The sequence below is a fragment of the Rana temporaria genome, chromosome 10 (genome assembly GCF_905171775.1).
Source record: "Rana temporaria chromosome 10, aRanTem1.1, whole genome shotgun sequence".
Taxonomy (NCBI): Eukaryota; Metazoa; Chordata; class Amphibia; order Anura; family Ranidae; genus Rana; species Rana temporaria.
The window spans coordinates 33,204,025-33,225,614 of NC_053498.1; the positions used below are offsets into that span (position 1 = coordinate 33,204,025).

The 21,590-nt window shown below is 42.3% G+C and overlaps 1 protein-coding gene across 1 annotated transcript in view; it reads left to right on the forward strand.

Moving 5' to 3' along the window:
• Positions 1–486, forward strand: part of SCAF1 (SR-related CTD associated factor 1) — a 61,478-nt gene extending 60,992 nt beyond the window's left edge. Inside the window, exon 12 of the mRNA XM_040327505.1 lies at positions 230–486. Coding sequence (XP_040183439.1) covers positions 230–247 — 18 coding nt within the window. The 3' untranslated portion in view covers positions 248–486. The remainder of the gene's footprint in view (positions 1–229) is intronic.
• The last annotated feature ends 21,104 nt before the right edge of the window (positions 487–21,590 follow it).

Sequence of the window (21,590 nt, forward strand, 5' to 3'; positions counted from 1 at the left end):
AGGACTTGCTCTTCCCTTTTCTGCCCAAAACTGAAAAAAACTATTTGGCTGAGGTTACCCTCAAGATGGTTATGATATGAAGTGTTGGGATCATGTTAGGCTTCATGAGCATTTGGGCTATGGCTCATTGTTAACTTGTTTCTGGATCTATAGGCCATACCAGACATGTGGCTTCAAAAACAAACATGCTGAGATTTATTATTATTTTTTTTTTCATTTCTTTTTATAGTGGATACTTGATCAGTGATTGTTCAGAAAAACGCAACTACCTTTTGGAGAACATTTTCCTTTCGTCACAGCAGATCTGGCAGATAGAGTTGAACCGAGGAGGAGAAGCAATGAAGTACGGTCTCTGCACAGAACTATTGAGACAAAGCAGAGTTCACATATACAATCATGGAGAAATTTGTTGGTACCCTTCCACGAAAAGAGAAAAAAAAATCCTCTGAAATGATTTGAAATTTTATTAAAAAAACAAAAAATTCATACTGTGCTTTTTATTTTTTATTTAACACAATATTTTATAAGTCAAACAAAAATGGTAAGGGCAATAATGCTGGGACTCTGAACCCGATATTCACCAACAGCTATTTTGTGTCTCTCTTCTTGAGCAAACTGCTTCAGCTGCCCTGGATTTGAAGAGTGTCTTCTCCAGGCTGCATATTTCATCTTTCCATAGATGTTTAAAGCGGAGGTTCACCCTAAAAAAAATATCTACTATTTTTATATATATCTCATCCAGCATACTTGCGTCAGCTACAGTATGCCTTTTTTTTTTTTTTTTTTGCGCTGTATTTACCTTGTAATCCTTCAGCTTAGTTTCAGACTCCCGCGGGGAGTAGGCGTTCCTATGAAGAGGGGAACATGATTGACATCCGGCTATGGCGCATCACGCGTTCTGAAAATAGCCGGACTAGGTCTCGGCGCTATACGGCACCTGCGCACGGACTAGGAGCTAACTGCGCAGGCACCGTATACAGCCGAGTCCTATTTCGGCTATTTTCGGAATGCGTGACGTGCCATAGCCGGACGTCAATCATGTCCCCCTCTTCATAGGAACGCCTACTTCCCGCGGGAGTCTGAAAAGAAACTGAGGGATTAAACTTGGGTAAATACAGCGCAAAAAGAAAAGCATACTGTAGCTGACGCAAGTATGCTGGACGTGATGGTATATAATTCTTTTAGGGTGAACCTCCGCTTTAATAGAATTCACATCAGGGTTCATAAAAGGTCACTTTGGAATAGTCCTGTGTTTTTGTTCTTGGCCGTTTTTTTATTGCTTTTAGCTGTGTTTTGGGTCATTATCTTGTTTGAGGACCCAAGCTTTCTGACGCAGGGCAGTCTCCTCTGTGTGTGAGGACGCTGTTTCTTTCATGTATGCACCATAAGCACTTTATCATATTGAATCGCAGCACATTATTTATAGAGTTTTTAGGTAGATATCGCCTAACGTGTTTGCAGCTGGTTTTCGCTTTTTGTTTTTATTCGCAGACCATTGGTGTGGCTCACTAAACTTTTTTTTTTTTTTTTTATTGGTACACTAGGTATGGTGTACTTTTGTTTGCTGTTGGTACGGTAGGTATGGTGTTAATTTCTTTGAACGGTTTATATTTTCATCTATGGATAAAGAGCTTGCCAGTTTTGTCCCATCTATCCTAAGGACATTCTCCCAGAAGCATTGTGGCTTGTTAATATGCATTTTCGCAAATTCTGGTATATGTTTTTTTAAATTTTTCTTTCAACACTCGAGTCCTGGGTTTTCCTTTGAGCCCTCTGTCACCCCACATATTGTGCGATCAGACACTTCTTTACCTTGGCCTTGGCGTTCAGCTTGCATCTCTTTGGAAGTTGTTCTTTTGCTCTTTGTCTACCAAATGCAATATCCTCCTGGTCAATTTTACTTATAAAATCCATGTCCAGGGAGATTGGCTGCATCCCCATGGACTTTTTAAACTTCTTAACATTTTCAATTGTAAATAGGAACATTAGGCTGCTTGGAGATGATCTTCTAGCCTTTTGCATAGTTGTCTATCATTTTATTTTTACTCTGACACCTCTCATCTTTTATTTCTCTGGGCCATGTTTATTATGGTGCACACATGATACCACACAGGAGAGTTTAAATGGACTCTCTGATTACAAGATTAAAGACATGTGGCACTAATTCTAATACATAGGCCAAATGTTTTTAAAGTGGTCGTTAACTCTGCTTTGTGATTTTTACCTACGGGTAAACTTATAATTACGCTTACCTGTAGGTAAAAATCAATATCGTCTAAATGTGCACAATTTAGGTGATAGTCGCATGTTTGGCAGCCGGTGGCATCATTGGCGCATGCTCTCTGAAAGAGTTTGCCATTCTTTCAGAGCTGTGTGCCGCGGCTCTGCTAGTCAAGTGGCTGGAGTTTGCAAACCTGGAAGGAAAAGGTCAAGATGACTGCATGCCCGCTGGAGGGCTTCTTTTCAAGGTAAGTCTTTCATAATCTGCTAGTATGCAAACTAGCAAATTATATTATTACTTTGCAGGATGATTTATTTATTCTAAAGTTTTTTTTTAATTTCAAAACTTTTCAGGAGCAATAAAGTATCATTTCAACAAGCTGCAAGATTACCAACAAATTTGTCCATGTCTGTATAATGCACAAACACGGCTGCCCTTGTGTCCCATTAATCATTAGAACCCATATGCTGGAGCAAAATGTTTAAATGGTAAAGAGCAATTGCAGGCAGCAAGTAAAGCTTATTGGTGTACAGTGGGTTGTTGTCCAGCAAATGCTGCGCCTATGCTTAAGTTCACTTTCTTTACTTTGATCTGTGCTCTCTGATCTGCTTTCAATGTGCTTTCTTAAGTCTGTGCTATCTGACTTGCTTTTTTTCCCCCTGCGTAACCAATCAGATTCAGACTTCCCAGGCAGGCCTGTATCTGTCTGAAGGCTGTGAGAGATTTCTAGGCCTGCTGCATGTAAAAGACAGCAAGGGAGAGTTTGGAAATGTGTCTTCTGCATTAGAAATAGGTAAGCAATAGTGTTTCCTTGATCATAGACAGAAGGGACTGGGGTGTCATAGTGCACCAAAGCCATGCGTGAAGGAAAACACAAGTATTGGGCGGGTCCATGGTGTTCTCAGTCTCTTTCCATGCCTTACTTTTAGCTTTGGAGAGTTCCTTTTTATAGAAAGCTTATGCTGGGTAAAATATGAAGGTTGCCTTTGCTGACTACCTGTTGTGATTTACTCACTCCTGGCACACTTAGCCTGAAAGATGCCTTGCCTATATCCTAGATAAAACTGTATATAAAGACAAAACTTTTATTTTTTTTTGCATAGAGTAGGATATGGTTAAGCCCCCTCGGGATTTTTCTCTCTTTTTTTTTTTTTTCTCTGATTCATATGCACAAAGGCATATGTAAGTGGCAAACCATAAGTCTGATTGTCCAAAGCCTTTAATAATAGGTTTTCACTTGCAAATCAATTATAACAGCCAGCACATTTCGGGGGATCAAAGAAATCCTGAATAATCGGGGCTTAAACATAACGGGAGTAATCATAAGAATTTTAAAATGGGACAAATCGCCACAAGTAGGCAGCACAGTGGTGTAGTGAGTAGCACTTTCGCCTAGCAGCAAAAGGGTCGCTGGTTCGAATCCCGACCAAGACACCATCTGCCTGGAGTTTGCATGTTCTCCCTGTGCCTGCGTGGGTTTCCTCCGGGTACTCCGGTTTCCTCCCACACTCCAAAGACATGCTGGTAGGTAAATTGGATCTTGTCCAAATTGGCCCAGTATATATATGTTTATCTGTGTGTCCCATGCGTGTCACGATCCTACGGGGTAAAATGACCGCACCAGCCAAGCAGACACTGGCTGGAAAAAGCGCCCAGAGGCGATTCAATTCGCATGAGTAGCGCTATACTAGTCATTCATTCATTCAGTAAAAATTTACTGCAATGATTATGCTGGATTTCTGGTGCAGCGAAAAAATCTTTTATTGACTGTCTATTTTTCCTTCACTTCCTGTCCCAAAGACACAGCGGGAAGTAAGAGGAGATCCCCCCCAAAGCAAAGGGTATCCCCTTTTAAACAGATCAAACCAGTGTAGGGTTTTCCCTCTAAACTCAAACATTTTTGATTTACCACCTTTTTCTGCACTAGAGACATTGGATTTGAGGATAATTGATAGCCGAAGTGTCAGTTCTTAGCCACTTCTCATTCTGCTGCCTCTGCCGCTTTGCATGCATGGTGTTTAACTTATGGATTGGGATGCAAAGTGGGGCTGCAGGAAAAATGTATGGGTGCATCTTTGACGTCAGGAGAACATGGAAAGTAAGCCGTTGTGTACATCGCATAAGTCAAAGCAATTGTAATCCAAACTGTTGGAGTAGAACACACTTTTGACGAGTTCAAGGAGGAAAATATTTTTTTCTTTTTTATAATTATGAATTAATGAAATTTAGACACATTGATTTATATAACAAATCAAAATCTGAATGACCATTTCCCTTTTTTGTGATTTATGTTTAAAATGTAAGAACAGGGAAAACACATATTGTATATAATTGTCAAATGTTTTATTACCATTGTATTATTAAAAACGGCTTGCAAATAGCTTAGAGAACAGAAATGTCTTATGCAAGAACTTTTATAGATTTATATCAGTCTATATTTGCCTTGGCACGCGTGTAAAGTCGGGCAGGCTCGGCTCCTCTCGCGGTCACGTCCTGTACGTCAGCACGTGACTGCGAGAGGAGCCGAGCCTGCCCGACTATACACGAGTGTACTGCGCTCTGTATATGCCGGCGCAGTAGTTCAAACTCGGCGTGGGAAGCCGGTATCGGCGTATATCGCGCACCCACGATTTTTCCCTGAATTTCGGGGCAAAAAAGTGCGCGGTATACACCGATAAATACGGTAAGATTTTTTAACCTTAAAGTCAGACTTGAGATGACTCGTGAGGTCTGACAGTTGCTTCGCTAACAAGAATTTCAATGAACATCATATTCAAAATTGTTTGTGTAGACTCTGCTTTAACCCCTCTCCTGCTGGTCGTGTGTGTGTGTGTGTGTGTGTGTATGTGTATATACGTGGCAGCACAGTGGTGGACTTTACCACCACAGTAATATACACAGCCACAGCCAGCGCTGTATTGTGCTGGGAGCGCACTCACTCCACATCAACGGCTCCCAGGTCAATGGTTACAATCTGGAGCTGGTAGGATAGAATCCAGATCACATGATCAGGCCACTTGCCAGCCTTTGGGATTAGAATCCCCTTACAGGTCCAGCTCCTGGACCAGTTAAAGTGTTTGTAACCCCCAAAAATAAAAATCCTGTAACCTTATAGCAGATAAATGCTGTCTATTCTGCCCCTCTCTGAACTGTAAAAAAAACCTGGCTGATCCTGCCACTTAATGTATCCCCCTCTGTGAGCTGACCATGATAATCATGGTTGCCAAGCCCTGACTACCGTGGTCAGCTTGTGTGCCTCAGTCATCCGCAGCCCTGCTGTCCCCCTCACCCCATCCCTCCCTGTCTGTCAGCTCCTGTGTCTCTCTGCCCCCCCGCTGCCATTATTAAAAAATAAAAGATTACCAATTGTCACCGCCAATTATAAACGAGGCATAACACACAGGGTAAATGTTTTTCTAAAATTAAGCTTGTAGATACCATTTTACAGCTATCTTCAGGCTGGTCATGTGGTTCCCAGCCCTGGATCAGAGTAGGAGAGCGGCCGGTAGTCGCGTGACTGGCCCGAAGATAGCTGTAGAACGGTATTTACAAACTTTGTTTTAGAAAAAAACGTTTACCCTGTGTGTTCTGCCTCATTTATAATAGAGCGGCTACCCCTCGATAACATTTTTGTGGTAATGACCACTTTAAGGACCTTGCTGTCAGTTTAATAGTCGAGGTCCTGCTCTGTATAGTGCAGTTGCTATCGGCAGCCATTTTGGCAGAGCGCAGTTTCTCGACCCACCATCTCAAAGCATCGATGTTGAGAATAGAGTTGGTGGTAGAGGAAGCATGCGGCTGTGGTAGATCGTGGAGCCGATGCTTCCGGTATAGTGCTGTCACAGGTAAAGTGATGCCGAAAGCCCTCTACCTGGGACAGTGTGATACCTGCAGGATTCCTGAAGTCAAGGTTGAGGTCAGTTATTTATTCAAATTAAATACCAATGGGCATATCTGTTCTCTGCACTGAGGTATATCTGTTCTCTGCATCGCTCAAAGTCCCACCCTTTTTGCTCCCAAACTGTTCTCTGCACTGGTTACAAACTGATATTCAGGTGCAGTGCATTTGCAAGTTACCTGCACTGAGCCATAGACTTCTGTTATTACCTGCGGGTTTGGTGTGCTGAATGCAGGCAGGAGTATTGTGCACATTCAGAAAGTGTACCATACCTGCAAGATATATTAGAATTGTATGGCAAAGTGTAGCTGACACGCAGGAAAGCCACAGTTGCACTGCGCTGCACCCTAGGTGTGGGTAAGCTGCAGTGCATTAGTGTGAAAATAGCCTAAGGGCCCTTTCACATGATCAGTCCGATTGAGTCAACCTGTCCGTTTTTCAGGTGGCCCAATCGGACCTGCCATTCACCTTTACGGACCGGCAGATGTATCTGCATACGAACAGTTCTATCCACTAAAAAAACAAAAGGGGACCTGCACCCCTTCCTGCTTCAATGGTTTTTATTAGTTTTTCAAGTAAAGAATATATGCACCAACACAGTGAGCAGCAAACAATCCTCGCATGCTCTGCACATATTAAGTCGTAAAAAACAAAAGGGGAAAAGAAAATAAAACAAAAAGGGGGAAAACAAGCAGAGTAAAAAAAAAGGGGGGGGGGGATACATTATTTAAAAAAATAAATAAATCAAACATAACAGACAAAAGTAAGAGGGGAAATTATACTGGTAACATAGGAGCAGGCATCCAAGCATAGAGACAATACCACAGTGCAACAAATGATTGCTATACTAAATATAGAACCATTATGGACCCAAATTGTTGGATGGATCCTGAATTGCGGCCCCTCTACATAACATATCTAATACTGAAGGCCAATCTATGACCGATATTGAGATATTGAAGTCCCTCGGAGCCCAAATTCTCCATCAGGCAACACATTTTACAGCTAGTTAAGATAGCTGAGTCACTTCGTAGGATTCAGGTTCGAGAAAACTCACAACGAGAGGATCTGGGGAGCTCAAAATCATAACAAGTAAGATACTTTCAGCATATATTAAACCTAAATGTCCCCGATAGGGGAGCCCTTAGTCCCCAACACTACAGAAAAGGTCTAGGTTAACAAAAAAAAAAAAAGGGAGGGGGGGGACCTGCACCCCTTCCTAAGTGAATGAAAACTGCATCAAACAAATAAAGTTAACCCCCCCCCCCCCTTTTAAGTGAATCTAAATTACTTTAATTTTGGATAAAGTAGGGAATGGTTAAAAAAAGACTATACGTTCTCCCTTCTCTCATCTATGTCCCAATGGAGAGAAGCCCTTTAACTTCCTGTCTTGTACACCTAACAGGAAGTGACAGTAATTTTTTCCAAAATGAATGAAAGTGAGTTTTAGTTTCTCACTAGAAAAAAAAAATGCGGCCTTTTCTCCGACTCTTGGGGCATCACTCCTACTGCTACCAACAATGAGGCAGTGCTCTGCGCCCTGAGCCCACCCTTTTTGAAGCCGATTAGAGCCTCGGGGCTCTAATCATGTGTGTCTAAAAAAAAAAACATTGGAATCCATGTGTCTGGCACCCTACATGTAGATTAGGTAACTGGCCCTTTATTTAGAAAGTTTGGAGACCCCCTGCTGTAGAGGATTTGGTAGTGCTCCTATCCCTTGTTTTAATGGTTTATTCAACAGGTATACTTGGCAGCAAAGCAATGGCTACAAGATGATATGCTTTCTATAAACTTTGAGATGTCAGCTCTTCAGCCCCTCTTAAAGTATGTGTTTGTGTTTACCCTGCCCATCAGCCACACTGCTTAGGGCCCATTCACACCAGAACACAGTGTGATGCATTTTTGTGCTTTGAGTTGAAGTGCACCATGTTGTCGGATACAAGTAGGCTGCACTTCCACTATTGGTTTCTCAATATCTAACAAACTTTATTTGTAGAAGTGCAACATCACAAAGCCAGACTGCAGCACATGTTTCTCCCTAATCGGGGCTTGGGCTGGGTTCACACTGGTACTACACGACTGTCGATTTGACTTTGCCTTGTGACATTGGTCCTACTTCCATCCGCCTTGAATGAACCGGATATGATTTTGCTCTGACTTTGAGATAGTCTGACTTGTCCTTTGACCAATCAAAACAATGCCAGTGTGACTTAAATACCTTTTCCTGTTGCTGTAATCGCCATGTCGGTTGATTAGGACGAGGATCCGAATTCAATGATATTAAATGAGCTGAAAACAGACCAAAGCAGTGCAGGAACCTTTTTCAAAGTCTGCCCAGTTAAAGTGGAAGTAAACCCTCCTATTGTTTTCAGCCAAGGAAGCTGCCATCTTGGCCTCTGTTTAATCTGCAACTGCCATGACGCTGCACATGTGATCAGTTATGAAACCAGCCATTGGATGGTTTGACAGTTTGGTTGAGAGCACAAGCAAATGTGACATCTAGCATTTCCGGCATGCCGGGAATGTTAACTGTTTTTTTAAACTATCAAATAGATGGGTTTACTTCCGCTTCAAGACGGCTCTTATAGGGAACCATAGATCTGTACACGTCATGCGAAGTGCACCCAAAGTCGGAGCGTATCATACTAGTGTGAACAGTCGCCTTAGTCCTGACTAAGCTTCTATTGGGGAGCAACGCATTAAAGGGCAGGAGAGGGTCTGAGGGTGAAGTGAAGAAATGTGGCACAGTAGATGCACTACTTAGATTAAAGCTTGTTTGATAACAGGAAAAGAAACGAGAATGTGCAGCAACGTGTATTTGGATGCTGCCAGGAGGAATGGATCTCAGTAGATATACACCATTACCTGGTGGATGATCTGTAAGACCATCTGGAGAGGTAATATCTTTACTGATGTTTAATAACAGCAGTACTAGTTGTGGAGCATTATAACACAGCTGCATTCTGGAGGTGCAATGGGCCGTCATTCAAAATGAACAAGACAGCAATATGTTGGTGTGAATGGGCCCAATGTTGCTATTGGTTTATTGGGTAACATAGAGGCTTGGTGGTTAGCACTTCTACCTTGCGGCACTGGGGCCTATGGTTTGAATCCCAACCAGGACACTGTCTGCAATGAGTTTGCAGGTTCTCCTCTGTGTTCGCCAGTTTCCTCCCATACTGGTAGACCAATTGGCTCCTGTCTACATTGGCCCTAGTATGTGAGGTAGGCTCCTTGAGGTCAGTGACTGATGTGAATGTACAATATAATAATAATAATAAGGCTGAGTTTTTTCCTGGTTTAATCCAGCTCATTTGTGCTAACCCAAGGAGTGTCCACACATGGGGGAGGCATGAAAGTCTCTACATAAGAGTGGCATGAAATTAGCATCGTTTTTTTCCACACACAGTAATGGTCCTGTCTATTTCTACAATTATAACAAAGCTAATTTTGTCACCAGTCCATCCTTTTTCAATGCTCCTCAGAAATGAGAGGACAGAACTTTGACTGGATTGTGAGTTGGAGATTTCCAGGTTCAGATCACTGCTGGTTAGCGATGAGGCTCCAGTCCCGTGACTTAACTCATAAAGCGAACGCATGACCACCGGTATGATCTACACAGGATAAAAAAGTTACTGCAAACACGCAGATTGCTGGTCATATAAGTGTAGGGGACCGCCATTAGATGGGGATCCGTTTCTTTAGCGTTTTTTATACATTTAGAAATGCTGCAATGTATGAGACTACTGGTATGAGAAGCCTAGATTGGAAGCTGATATACTCTGATCCTCAGGATCCACACGATTTCCTGCATAGTGAATCTGAATCTTTAATTTTCTGATTTGAGGCAAAGCGCACAGTGGATAAATGGCTAGCACTACTGCCTAGTTATCACTAGGGTTGTTGGTTCAAATCCTAACCAAGTCGAAGGATGTGTATGAATGTGAGCTAGGGACCTTACATTGTAAGCTCCTTGAGAGCAGGGACTAATGTGAATGTGCAATATATATCTGTGTGTAAAGCGTTGTATAAGTACCTTTTTAATAAGTGTGTCATTATGTGCTGCTAGTGGGGACTGTGCTGTTAGTGACCCTGCCACTGACTATTTGCTGCATTGAATATTGCCAATGTCAGAATTCACTAAAGAGATTGGGCCGGATTCAGAAAGAAGATACGACGGCGTATCGCCTGATACGCCGTCGTATCTCTGAGTCCGGCCGTCGTATCTATGCGCCTGATTCATAGAATCAGGTTACGCATAGATATGCCTAAGATCCGACAAGTGTAAGTGACTTACACCGTTGGATCTTAGGCTGCAATTCCAGGCCGGCCGCTAGGTGGTACTTCCATATCTTTTACGCGTCGAATATGCAAATGAGCATTTCCGCCGATTCAGAAACGAACGACCGCCCAGCGCTTTAGTTTTACGTCGTTTGCTTTCGGCTTTTTCCGGCGGAAAGTTACCGCTGCTATAGGAGGGGTAAGTGCGGCGTATCCTAATTTTTTTTTTTTTTTTTTATTATAGGGCAGAATAATACAATACATAATACAAAAACAAAAATACAACCCGACAATCACAATCCTATCTATTATTGTACATCCCCTATTACCTTTTGGTCAAAGTCAGGCATATATCTCTTTATATCTTCCCCCCCCCCCGGATTCCCGGGAGGGGCATCCAAGTTTTTTGAATTTTTTACGTTGTTTGCGTAAGTCGTTCAAATACGGCCGGACGTAATTTACGTTAACGTCAAAACCAATGACGTCCTTGCGACGTCATTTGGAGCAATGCACGCTGGGAAAATTTGCGGCCGGCGCATGCGCTGTTCGATCGGTGCGGGGACGCGCCTGATTTAAATTGTACACGCCCCCTAGCTGCGGAATTTGAATTCTGCCGGGGGATTTACGATACGCCGCCACAACTTTAGAGGCAAGTGCTTTCTGAATAAAGCATTTGGCTCTAAAGATCCGCTAACCTATCTGAATCTAGCCCATTGCGTGTCTTTCCCTATTGAATTGCTCCCTCTGTGGCTGAGACAATGAGACACGTCGCTCCCATCACTAGCGAAAAGAGTCATAACGGCAACATTTTGCTACCTTCTGTCTACAGAGGGAGTGATTCCATAGGGACAGACAGGAAGCAACCCTCTTACCCATGCTGCCACTGTGGTGACTTTACAAATGGTCAGTGGCAGAATAATGCGTCTGACATCAGCCTTCTTCGTTTATTTTACATCAACTAAAGGAGAGGTTCTCCTGCCTTTCAATATATTTGTGTTTTTAGATGTATTCAGTGCATCTAATCTGGACACACAGAATGTTAATTTCTCTAAATGCAGCCAAACTAAGCACACCTTAATGGACTCCTTCACATGGTGTATACTATAGCCTATGCCCATGCGAGGGCTGTGTTTACCTGCATGGGGATGCATAAATGTTCTGCACCTCCCCATGCAGGCAGTCCCATTGCGGTCAATTAGAACACAGTGGGGGAGATTTACTAAAACTGGAGCACTAAGAACTGTTGCAGCTGTGCATGGTAGCCAATCCGCATTTAACATTGGCTTGTTCAATTAAGTTTTGACAATATAATTTGGAAGCTGATTGGTTTCTATGCAGAGCTGCACCAGATTTTGCACTGTCCCAGTTTTAGTATATGACCCCCAGTGTGTGCATGTCCACAAACTCATACTTAAAACCTGTGCATTCCCATGCAGGTAAACACGGTCTCACAAAGGTTTTGCTGTAGTGTGGCCCGTGTGAACAAGGCCAAATGCACAGTGTGAATTATAACTGTTGCGTTTAGAAATGTGGCCTCATTTGCTGTCTTTTATATGGTCCAGGTAGAGGATTCTCATGGTTGGAATGTCGGATGTATCTGTACAGTTAGTCAGTTGGCCTGTACAAAGCAATGACAGGCTGACTACAGCCGTGGCTGTCCACCAGGGTTTGCATGGATCTGCAGAGCCGGTGGTTCCCTACAGTAGATATAAAAAGTACACACCCCTGTTAAAATGTCAGGTTTCTGTGATGTAAAGAAGAAAAAAAAAACGAGACAGAAAAAGATAAATTATTTCTGAACTTTTTCCACCTTTTAATGTGACCTATAAACTGTACAACTCGGTTGAACAACAAACTGAAATCTTTTAGGTGGAGGGAAGTGAAAAAAAAAAGTTCAGGCCTGAAACGCAGTGACTGGACCTATTTTACTTCCCTCTGAGTGGAACGCACGCCGGATCCTATTGTCGGTGAACGGTATAGGAGCTATCGGCCAGGAAATCTGCACATCTTATGTCTGTATTTTCCTGTAAACGTGTGTGGATAAAATTGCGATTTTAATGTGTTTCTTTTTATTAAACAATTTTACACTATATACGTCCCTCTTGTGATCCATTTTGGAGCATTTTTACAGTGCCTGAATCGGGAAAGTTTGGATATCTAGTAAAGGAATTGCCTATTCTCTTTAAGAAGGGTAAATAAATAGATATATACATGCTTGATGGTCACGTGGTGGCTGAATAGTCCTGATAAGCGTATATTGATGTTTTGCACTTTGGGTGAAGCACCTTTATGAAGATTGGAGCACTTTTCACAGTAAGTACCGTATATTCATTATTTAGGAATACAGTGATTGGACACTTATTTTTGGAGATGTATCATTTCTGGACTCATTTACTATATGGACCTGAATATGATAATTTTTTATTAAATGAAATACACTTTGTTAATTTTCACTATAATGCATTTAATTTTTAGGTAGTGCCCTTCCTTTCACTTTTTGATTTAAACTAATATGGTTGCATAAGTGTACAAACGCTTAAACTAATACTTTTGTTGAAGCACCTTTTGATTTTATTACAGCACTCAGTCTTATGGGTACAAGTCTCAGCATGGCACATCTTGACTTTCACAGATTTGGAGTGTTTTTTTACAAAAAAGAGTGGGAAAATATGTCCCATTGCAAGGGCATCGCCTGTGCACAGACCTCTTCCAATCCCCCCCCCAGATTTTCAATCGAATATAGGTCTGGGCTCTGGCTAGGCCATTCCAAACCTTCAATCTTTTTCTGGTAAAACCACTCCTTTGTTGATTTGAGTCGTTATGCTGAAAGATAAAGTTCCTCTTCATGTTCAGCTTTCTGGGCAGAAACCTGACAGTTTTGTGCCAATATTGACTGATATTTGGAACTGTTCATAGTTTCCGCTGTCTTGACTAAGGCCCCTGTTCCACCTGAATAAAAATAGCCCCAAAGTATGATGCTGCCACCACCATGCTTCAAGGCGGGTATGGTGTTCTTTTGGTGATATGCAGTTTTTGTGTCCAACATATCTTTTGGAATTATGGCCAATAAGTTCAACCTTGGTTTCATCAGACCATAACACATTTTCCCACATGCTTTTGGGAGAGATGTGTTTTTGCAAAATTTAGCTGGGCTTGGATGTTTTTTTGTTCATTACAAAAGGCTTCTGCTCTTCCACTCTACCCCATAGCCCAGACGTATGAAGAATATCGGAGATTGTCACATGTACCACACAGCCAGTACTTGCCAGATATTCCTGCAGCTTCTTTAATGTTGCTGTAGGCCTCTTGGCAGCCTCCCTGACCAGTTTTCTTCTTGTTTCATGAATTTTGGAGGGACGTCCAGTTCTTGGTAATTTCACTATGGTGCCATATTTTCTCCACTTGATGATGACGACTGTCTTCACTGTGTTCCATGGTATATCTAATGCCTTGAGATTCTTTTGTATCTTCTCCTGACTGATACCTTTTAACATTCCTCTGATGCTTTGGAAGCTCTCTCTGGACCATGACTTTTGCTGTAGGATGTGATTGAGGCCTGGTTCACACCTATGCATGTTGCAGTTTGCATATTTCAGGTGCATTTTTCTGTTACAATTGTTGAAAACCCAATAAAATATTGAAACATGCCGTGGTTTGCCCACGCAGGGGCGACATTGAACAGATAAATAAAGAAGTAGCGCATGAACGCGTAATGAATAACAAAACAAACTATAACCCGGGCCATAAAAATGAGGCCTGTGTCATAGACTGTTAATCTGTACCACGGAGTCCAGGTGCATTTTCCATTGAAGTCTACAGGACCAAAAGCCAGAAAAAAAGTCCCGTGCTTTTTCCATAAAGCCATCTTAAATTAACTGTAGTGTGTTTCTGCAAAACTAAAAACGTGTTAAAAAAATGCATAGGTGTGAACCAGGCCTAATGGCCCATACACACAATCCGAATATCGTATGACAGATTGTACAACTTTTTTCGCTTAATAGTCGCAAGTAGAAATTGAATAGGTTATTAAAGTCACGAAAATTCTCGTACGACAGAAAACAAGATCGGAAGTGATGTCATGTGTTGTAATGTATTGTATTTTCGGACGACAACTATACCGACTAAACGAAAATCGTACCATCTGGCATCGTACGAGGAAAATTTTTGTGCTTGTCAGATCGAATGATATTGGATGAACTGTCGTGATCGGCTCTCAAAAGTAGTGTACACACGATCCGAAAATCGTACGATTCTTCCTCGGACGATCGTTTTCGTCCGATATTCGGATCGTGTGTACGGGGTCATAAGAAAATGTCAGGGAAGGTCCACTAGAACAGCTGAACTTTTATTTGGGGTTCATTAGAGACACTTTAAATGTTGACGTGTGTACCGACTCCTATTTTTAACATGAGTTTGAATGTGATTGCTTAATTCTGAACACAGCTACATCTCCAGGTATAAGAGGGTGTGCACACTTATGCAACCGCATTATTTTTACTTCCTCCCCCCCCCCCCCTAAAAGATTTCAATTTGTTTTTCAATTGTGGTACAGTTTTTCGGTCACATTAGGAGGAAAAAGTTCTGTAATGATTTATCGTTGTATAATTTTTTTTTTTATTTCACAGAAACCTGACATTTTGGTAGGGTTGTGTAGACTTTTTATATCCATTGTATGGTTAGGGACAGACACAATCTGTACTTTTAGCTTACAAAAAAATAAAATAAAAAAACATTTCGTTCCAAAGCATTGTCCTTGCAACGTATGTTACAGTACCACGTCTACAGTACTTGTTACTCACTTCAACCATGATGCATTTCTCTCGCCATGGTTTGCTTTCTGGCCATGTTTCTCCAAGACAAATCCATATGGAATACTGCGGAGATTCTTTACTCCTCCTTTCAACAAATTCAATTAATTCTAGTAGGAAATAATAAAAGTATTTTACACAATGTGATCCAACAGTTAACAACGTATCAAACTAATCTTACAAGAGGTGCTCATCTAGGGTCCAGTAATGAGCATATTGGACATTATGTGGGCCAGCAGATGAAGACAGAACAAGTCTTTCAAAATCTTTAAGCCTGGACACTATGGGGTATAGTTATAAAGAAGAGGATCTGGCGTTCACTGCAGATGAAGCTTCCTGTTTTATTAAATGACATTGATTGTTGAACTTGTGCATCACACATATATATATATATATATATATATATATGTGTAATAAAAAGTATTTTGGTAACAAAGATTACAGGTATTTGCTACACAAGCCATGTTGTAATTGAATGATATATTGAAAATGGCGTTTCCTTTCCAAATCACAGCTTCTGTAATTGTTTTTAAAGGGGAGGTTCACCCTAAAAACGACTTTCTCTTATTACACTGGCCCCCCACATTACGATTATGCCTATTAGTTTTTTTTTGATGCTGTACATACCTTGGTACAGCTAATTCACGCTGGTGATTAACGTTTTGCCGAAAGGAGCCGAACGGCGATGCGCAGGCGCAGTATAGCACCGACTTGCCGTTCGGCTCCTTTCGCCAATCGTGACGCAGCTTACACGACGGGGGAGCTCGTTTTTTGTCAAAACGTCAATCACCAGCATGTTAGGAACGCCCACTCCCGCGGGACTCGCAACCCGGAAGCCACAGGTGAATTAGCTGTACCAAGGTATGTACAGCATCAAAAAAAAACTAATAGGCATAATCGTATTGTAATGTGGGGGGCCAGTGTAATAAGAGAAAGTCGTTTTTAGGGTGAACCTCCCCTTTAAAATTCAATGCAATATGGCAACCTAGAGGTGTTCTGTACAATTAGTGTACATAATGGCTCAAAAAATGTAAATTCCTGCTTGTGTGATTAGTTCACTGATCTCTCCAGATGTCTGTACGAAGATACAAGTCAGACTTTAGACACCCATTGCAACAGAAAAGTTTTTTTTTTGTTAATAAAGTTTGTAAATAAATAGTAAAAAAATATACAAAACATTTAAATTGTAAATGTAAAAACGTTAAATAAAAAAAGTACTCCAAACCATTATAGTTTGCTGCTAAACCCATCTTCCAGTACTTTTAGATAAGGAATTTGTATAAAAGACGTGCATGAGGCCTAGTGTCTGGTAGTTTCCAGAAGGTGTGATCATAAATATTAAAGCGGAGTTCCGGCCACAATTTCACTTTTTAAATATAAATACCCCTGTAATACACAAGCTTAATGTATTCTAGTAAAGTTGGCCTGTAAACTAAGGTCCGTTTTGTTAGGTTGTTACAGCATTTAGACACTTTATAAAATAGAAATTGACTGGGGCCATCTTAAGTGTGGGCATCATGAAGCCAGACTGTATGACTTCCTGGGTTTCAGCCTTGCAGATCTCGAACATGCTCAGTGCTGCACAAGCAGTGTCAGATCAGGTTTCAGCACCTGTGCTGTCCAAGTCACATGATTCTTCGAGACTGGGGAGTGCACAGACTCCTGGAAATGTTACACCCACTACATTCCCAGGAGTCTGTGCGGTGTAGGTTAGGAAGCATTAAGCACCTAGGTGCAGGAAGTGGGAAGATTAACTATTCTGCCTAGCAACAACACTTTGAAGGCATCTAAAAAAAAAAAAAAAAATTCTTAAAGGACTAATGACATTTTTTTAAAACTACTGATGTAATGTTATATTTATGGGTGGAACTCCACTTTAACATACAGTACATGTAATTAATAACTCAGGATTTCTAAACTATTCTACTTTAGAAGAACCCCTGAAATAATTTTCAGATCTTACGGAATCCCTACCTAAATAATATATTGGGGGTCAGCAGGAATAATACACCTTACATTGGTAGTCAGTGGGAAGAAAGCCCCACTCCTAGATTGGTGGTCATTAGGAAGAATGCCTGAATTCCTATTAGCATTGTAATGCATGTAGCCAGCTTTATAAAAGCAAGAACAAAGATTGTCTCTGGACAGCCGCACTCTGAACAAATTGTAGCCTTTTATTAAAAGAAAACTAGGATTGGGACTTTAAATGAGGCATATGAAAGACGTATGCCTCCATCCCTGTTGAATAACAGAAGGGGGAGTTTTTGGGACTTTAAATAAAATGCGGTTTTAAGCAGAAGTAAGTATAAATAGAGTTGTATACGTAATAACCAGGCTCACACTTACCACCCAAACAGCAGTCCTAATTCAACTGTCTAACTGTGTGCATTAAAAACAGAGGATTGGCTGCACGCATTTGCAAATACATGATTTAGCTGCAGGCCATCGCCAAGGCTCTCTGCATTCTGCAGTCCTAACTAAACTTCTTCAGTCTCCTCAATAGAGGCATATAAATACTGATGAGTAGATGGAGGGCAGGTGACTGGGTGTGTGTCACTGCCCCTACCTATCCTTGGTATAGTAGTAAAGAGCACTGGAAAAAACGCATAAATGTATAAGGGTATCAACAAAACGCATCTCCATCCCTGTATGATATAAAGAAAACTAGGATTGGGACTTTAAATGAGGCATATGAAAAACATATGCCTCCATTCCTGTTGGATAACAGAAGGGGGAGTTAAGCCTGCAGCTTAATCATGTATTTGCAAATGCGTGCAACCAATCCTCTGTTTTTAACCGCTTCCCGACCGCCGCATGTAGATATACGTCGGCAGAATGGCACGTACAGGCACATTGGCGTACCTGTACGTCCCTGCCTTTCCACGGGTCGGGGGTCCGATCGGGCCCCCCCCCCCCCCCGCTACATGCGGCGGTCAGATTCCCGGTCCGATCCGGGACGATGGTGCGGCTATTCGTTTATAGCCGCTCCGTCGCGATCGCTCCCCGGAGCTGAAGAACGGAGAGAGCCATATGTAAACACGGCTTCCCGGTGCTTCACTGTGGCGCCGTATCGTTTGAGTCATCCCTTTTATAGGGAGACTCGATCGATGATGTCAGTCCTACAGCCACACCCCCTACAGTTGTAAACGCACACTAGGTGAACATTAAATCCTACAGCGCCCCCTGTGATTAACTCCCAAACTGCAACTGTCATTTTCACAATAAACAATGCAATTTAAATGCATTTTTTGCTGTGAAAATTACAATGGTCCCAAAAATGTGTCAAAATTGTCCGAAGTGTCCGCCATAATGTCGCAGTCACGAAAAAAAAAATCGCTGATCGCTGCCATTAGTAGTAAAAAAAAAAAATAATAAAAATGCAATAAAACGATCCCCTATTTTGTAAACTCTATAAATTTTGCGCAAACCAACCGATAAACGATTATTGCGATTTTTTTTTTTTTTTACCAAAAATAGGTAGAAGAATACGTATCGGCCTAAACTGAGGGAAAAAAATGTTATATATGTTTTTGGGGGATATTTATTACAGCAAAAAGTAAAAAATATTGAATTTTTTTCAAAATTGTCACTCTATTTTTGTTTATAGCGCAAAAAATAAAAAAACCCAGAGGTGATCAAATACCACCAAAAGAAAGCTCTATTTGTGGGGAAAAAAGGACGCCAATTTTGTTTGGGAGCCAGTTGAATTTGGACTGCTGTTTGGGTGGGAAGTGTGAGCCTGGTTATTAAGTATACAACTTTATTTATACTTACTTTTGCTTAAAAACGCATTTCATTTAAAGTCCCCAAAACTCCCCCTTCTTTTATTAAAAGAAGGACAGCACTACAAGTCACAGCAAAATAAAATAAAACCTGACTGCTGACGCGTTTCGCACTGAAACTAGTGCTTAGTCATAGCTAATAAGCTATGACTAAGCACTAGTTTCAGTGTGAAACGCGTCAACAGTCAGGTTTTATTTTATTTTGCTGTGACTTGTAGTGCTGTCCTTCTTTTAATAAAAGGCTCCAATTTGTTCAGAGTGCGGCTGTCCGGAGACCATCCTTGTTCCTGCTTTGCTAAGTGCATTGCTTGCACCTGAGTTGTCTGCAACGGAGGATATTCATCTGGGTTCCCACCTGGAGCGGCTAGTCCCTTTTCCCTAGCCAGCTTCATACATACCAGTAACAAACTGCTGAAGAGTGTACAAGACACTGTAGTCATTTTTGTCTATTGGACTGGGCAGACGTGTGGTAGGTGTATCTGTTATGGTCCAGAAACTATGACAGTTTCCCAATCTAATTGTACAGATTGTCCCGTCACGGACTTCCACACGGGTTCCTTGATCCAGGTTGGTCAGAATGTAAGAAAAGGGGGGAAAACGGTTTCAATTCCCCCCTTTTCTCATGGGTCGGCAGCAGGACTTAGGAAAAATAGGTAATGATAGCATCAGGGGCAGTTTCAAGTTCCCCTATCTCTGGGGGAACTAGGCAGGAATCACGCGGGCGGGAAAGTAATAGCACGCGTCGTTTCCCGGTCTTTTTTAGAAAGTGGACTGCTCAGCTGGTCTTATCTGGTTCCAGCCAGCTGTTTTTGGGGCTATATAAGGCGAGCTTTGTAGGTACGGAACCAATTCGCCTCAGAGGATAGGACCTGTGGTGTTCTAGAGGTTTTCCTCCCTGAACAAACAGATTCCTCTGAGGCCAGAAGATGTCCCTTCTCCGTCAGCTGATCGAAAGAGCGGGTGAAGACGGCGGTGAAGACTGGGTCAGGGAATGCCTGAACTTACCCCGGACATCAAGAGAAGAAGCTCCGGTGGGAGCGGCAGCGTCGGCAATTGAAGCAGCCCGGTCGTCGGCGGAGAGCATCTCGGCGGTCAGCGGCACCTACAGCTTGGAGCCTGCACTTCGCCCGGAAGAAGATGGCGTCACTCCGCCGGAAGACGACTCGGAGCGGGGGAGGAGCGTCGGCAGCAGGTCCGGTGACCGGAACACGTCGGCGAAGAGGCGGCGCATGCCGCTGCTACGGCTCTCCCCGTCCCCACCACGTATGTCGGCATCCAAGGCTGCAGGGAAGAAAACGAAAGGTCGCGGAAGAGGTTCGGGAACGGCGACAAGAGGCGGAACAGGCGTGAAAGGCGGCGCAAGGGTAACGTATGACTCGGCTGGTTATCCAGCTGGAGGTACCCAGGTGAGCGGAGTTGGAGTGGTGGAGAATCCTATTTTTTTACAGCTGTCCTTGGCGGATGATTGGCGTCAGCTGACCAGGCAAGAGGAAGATTCCATCAGCCTGGGGGTGATCGATGACGGCGCTGCATTCAATACAGAAGTACAGCGGAGTGCGGAGGCTGTGTCAGCACAGGCCTGTCCTTTGAGACCAGCACAAGAATCAGGTGAGTCAGTCAACATGTCATTGTTGGCTAACATGTCTGAGCTGTTGTGTAATTTAGTTAAGGACGTTCAAAATTTAAAGAGCAAACAAGTTTTGCCACCGCAAGATGCTGCTCGGGAGATATGGGCGCCATCTTGTGGTCAAATTGTTAATGACACAGAAAAAAGTTCTGATTCTATTCCTATGTCTTCTTTTCACTCTGCTCGCATACAAAATTTACCAGAGACTTGTCTGAAAGTCCCAATACAATGTGAGGTCTCTCCTTTGGGATATCATTTAGCTTTAGCAATCAAGGAAAGGATTTGGAATGGTGAGTTTGTCGACATGCTTTCTTTGCTTCCTTCAGCCAAAGAGTTTATGTTTAAGGATAAGAAGGAAGATGACGACAGACGCAGACCAGTTACCAAATCCTTTAACAATTGGTTGCAATCATTTTTCATATTTTCAGGAGTTCTCTGCGAGAAATTTCCGGAGAAAAGTATAGGTCTGTTTCAGCACCTAGACATAATTCTTGAAGCGTATAAAAATTTTGGAGGTACAGCATGGTTTTCTTACGACGAGGCATTTCGCCAAAAACTATCTGTGCATCCGTCCTTAAAATGGGGAGTTAAAGATGTCGGATTATGGTTGAATCTTTTTCTCCCCCAAAAGTCTAATTATGGCAAACCGGTCACGGCACAGCCCTCCACATCAGCAGTATACAAAAAGGGTATTTGCTTTAATTTTAACGATGGACAATGTAAATGGCCAAACTCGTGCAGATACCGGCATGAGTGTGCCTTTTGTTCAGGAACACACGCAGTATCCAAATGTTTCAAAAAGATGGCCGCAGCCAATCAATCAACAGGGCCTAGTGTTCAGAAAGGCAATCACACCGATGAGTTGGCAAAGTATGTTCCCATGGCTACGAATTTACCCAGACAAGGGGATGGCGCGTCTACTAATTGACGGTTTCCAGGAAGGTTTTTTACTGCCGTCTTTTTCAGGTTCAGG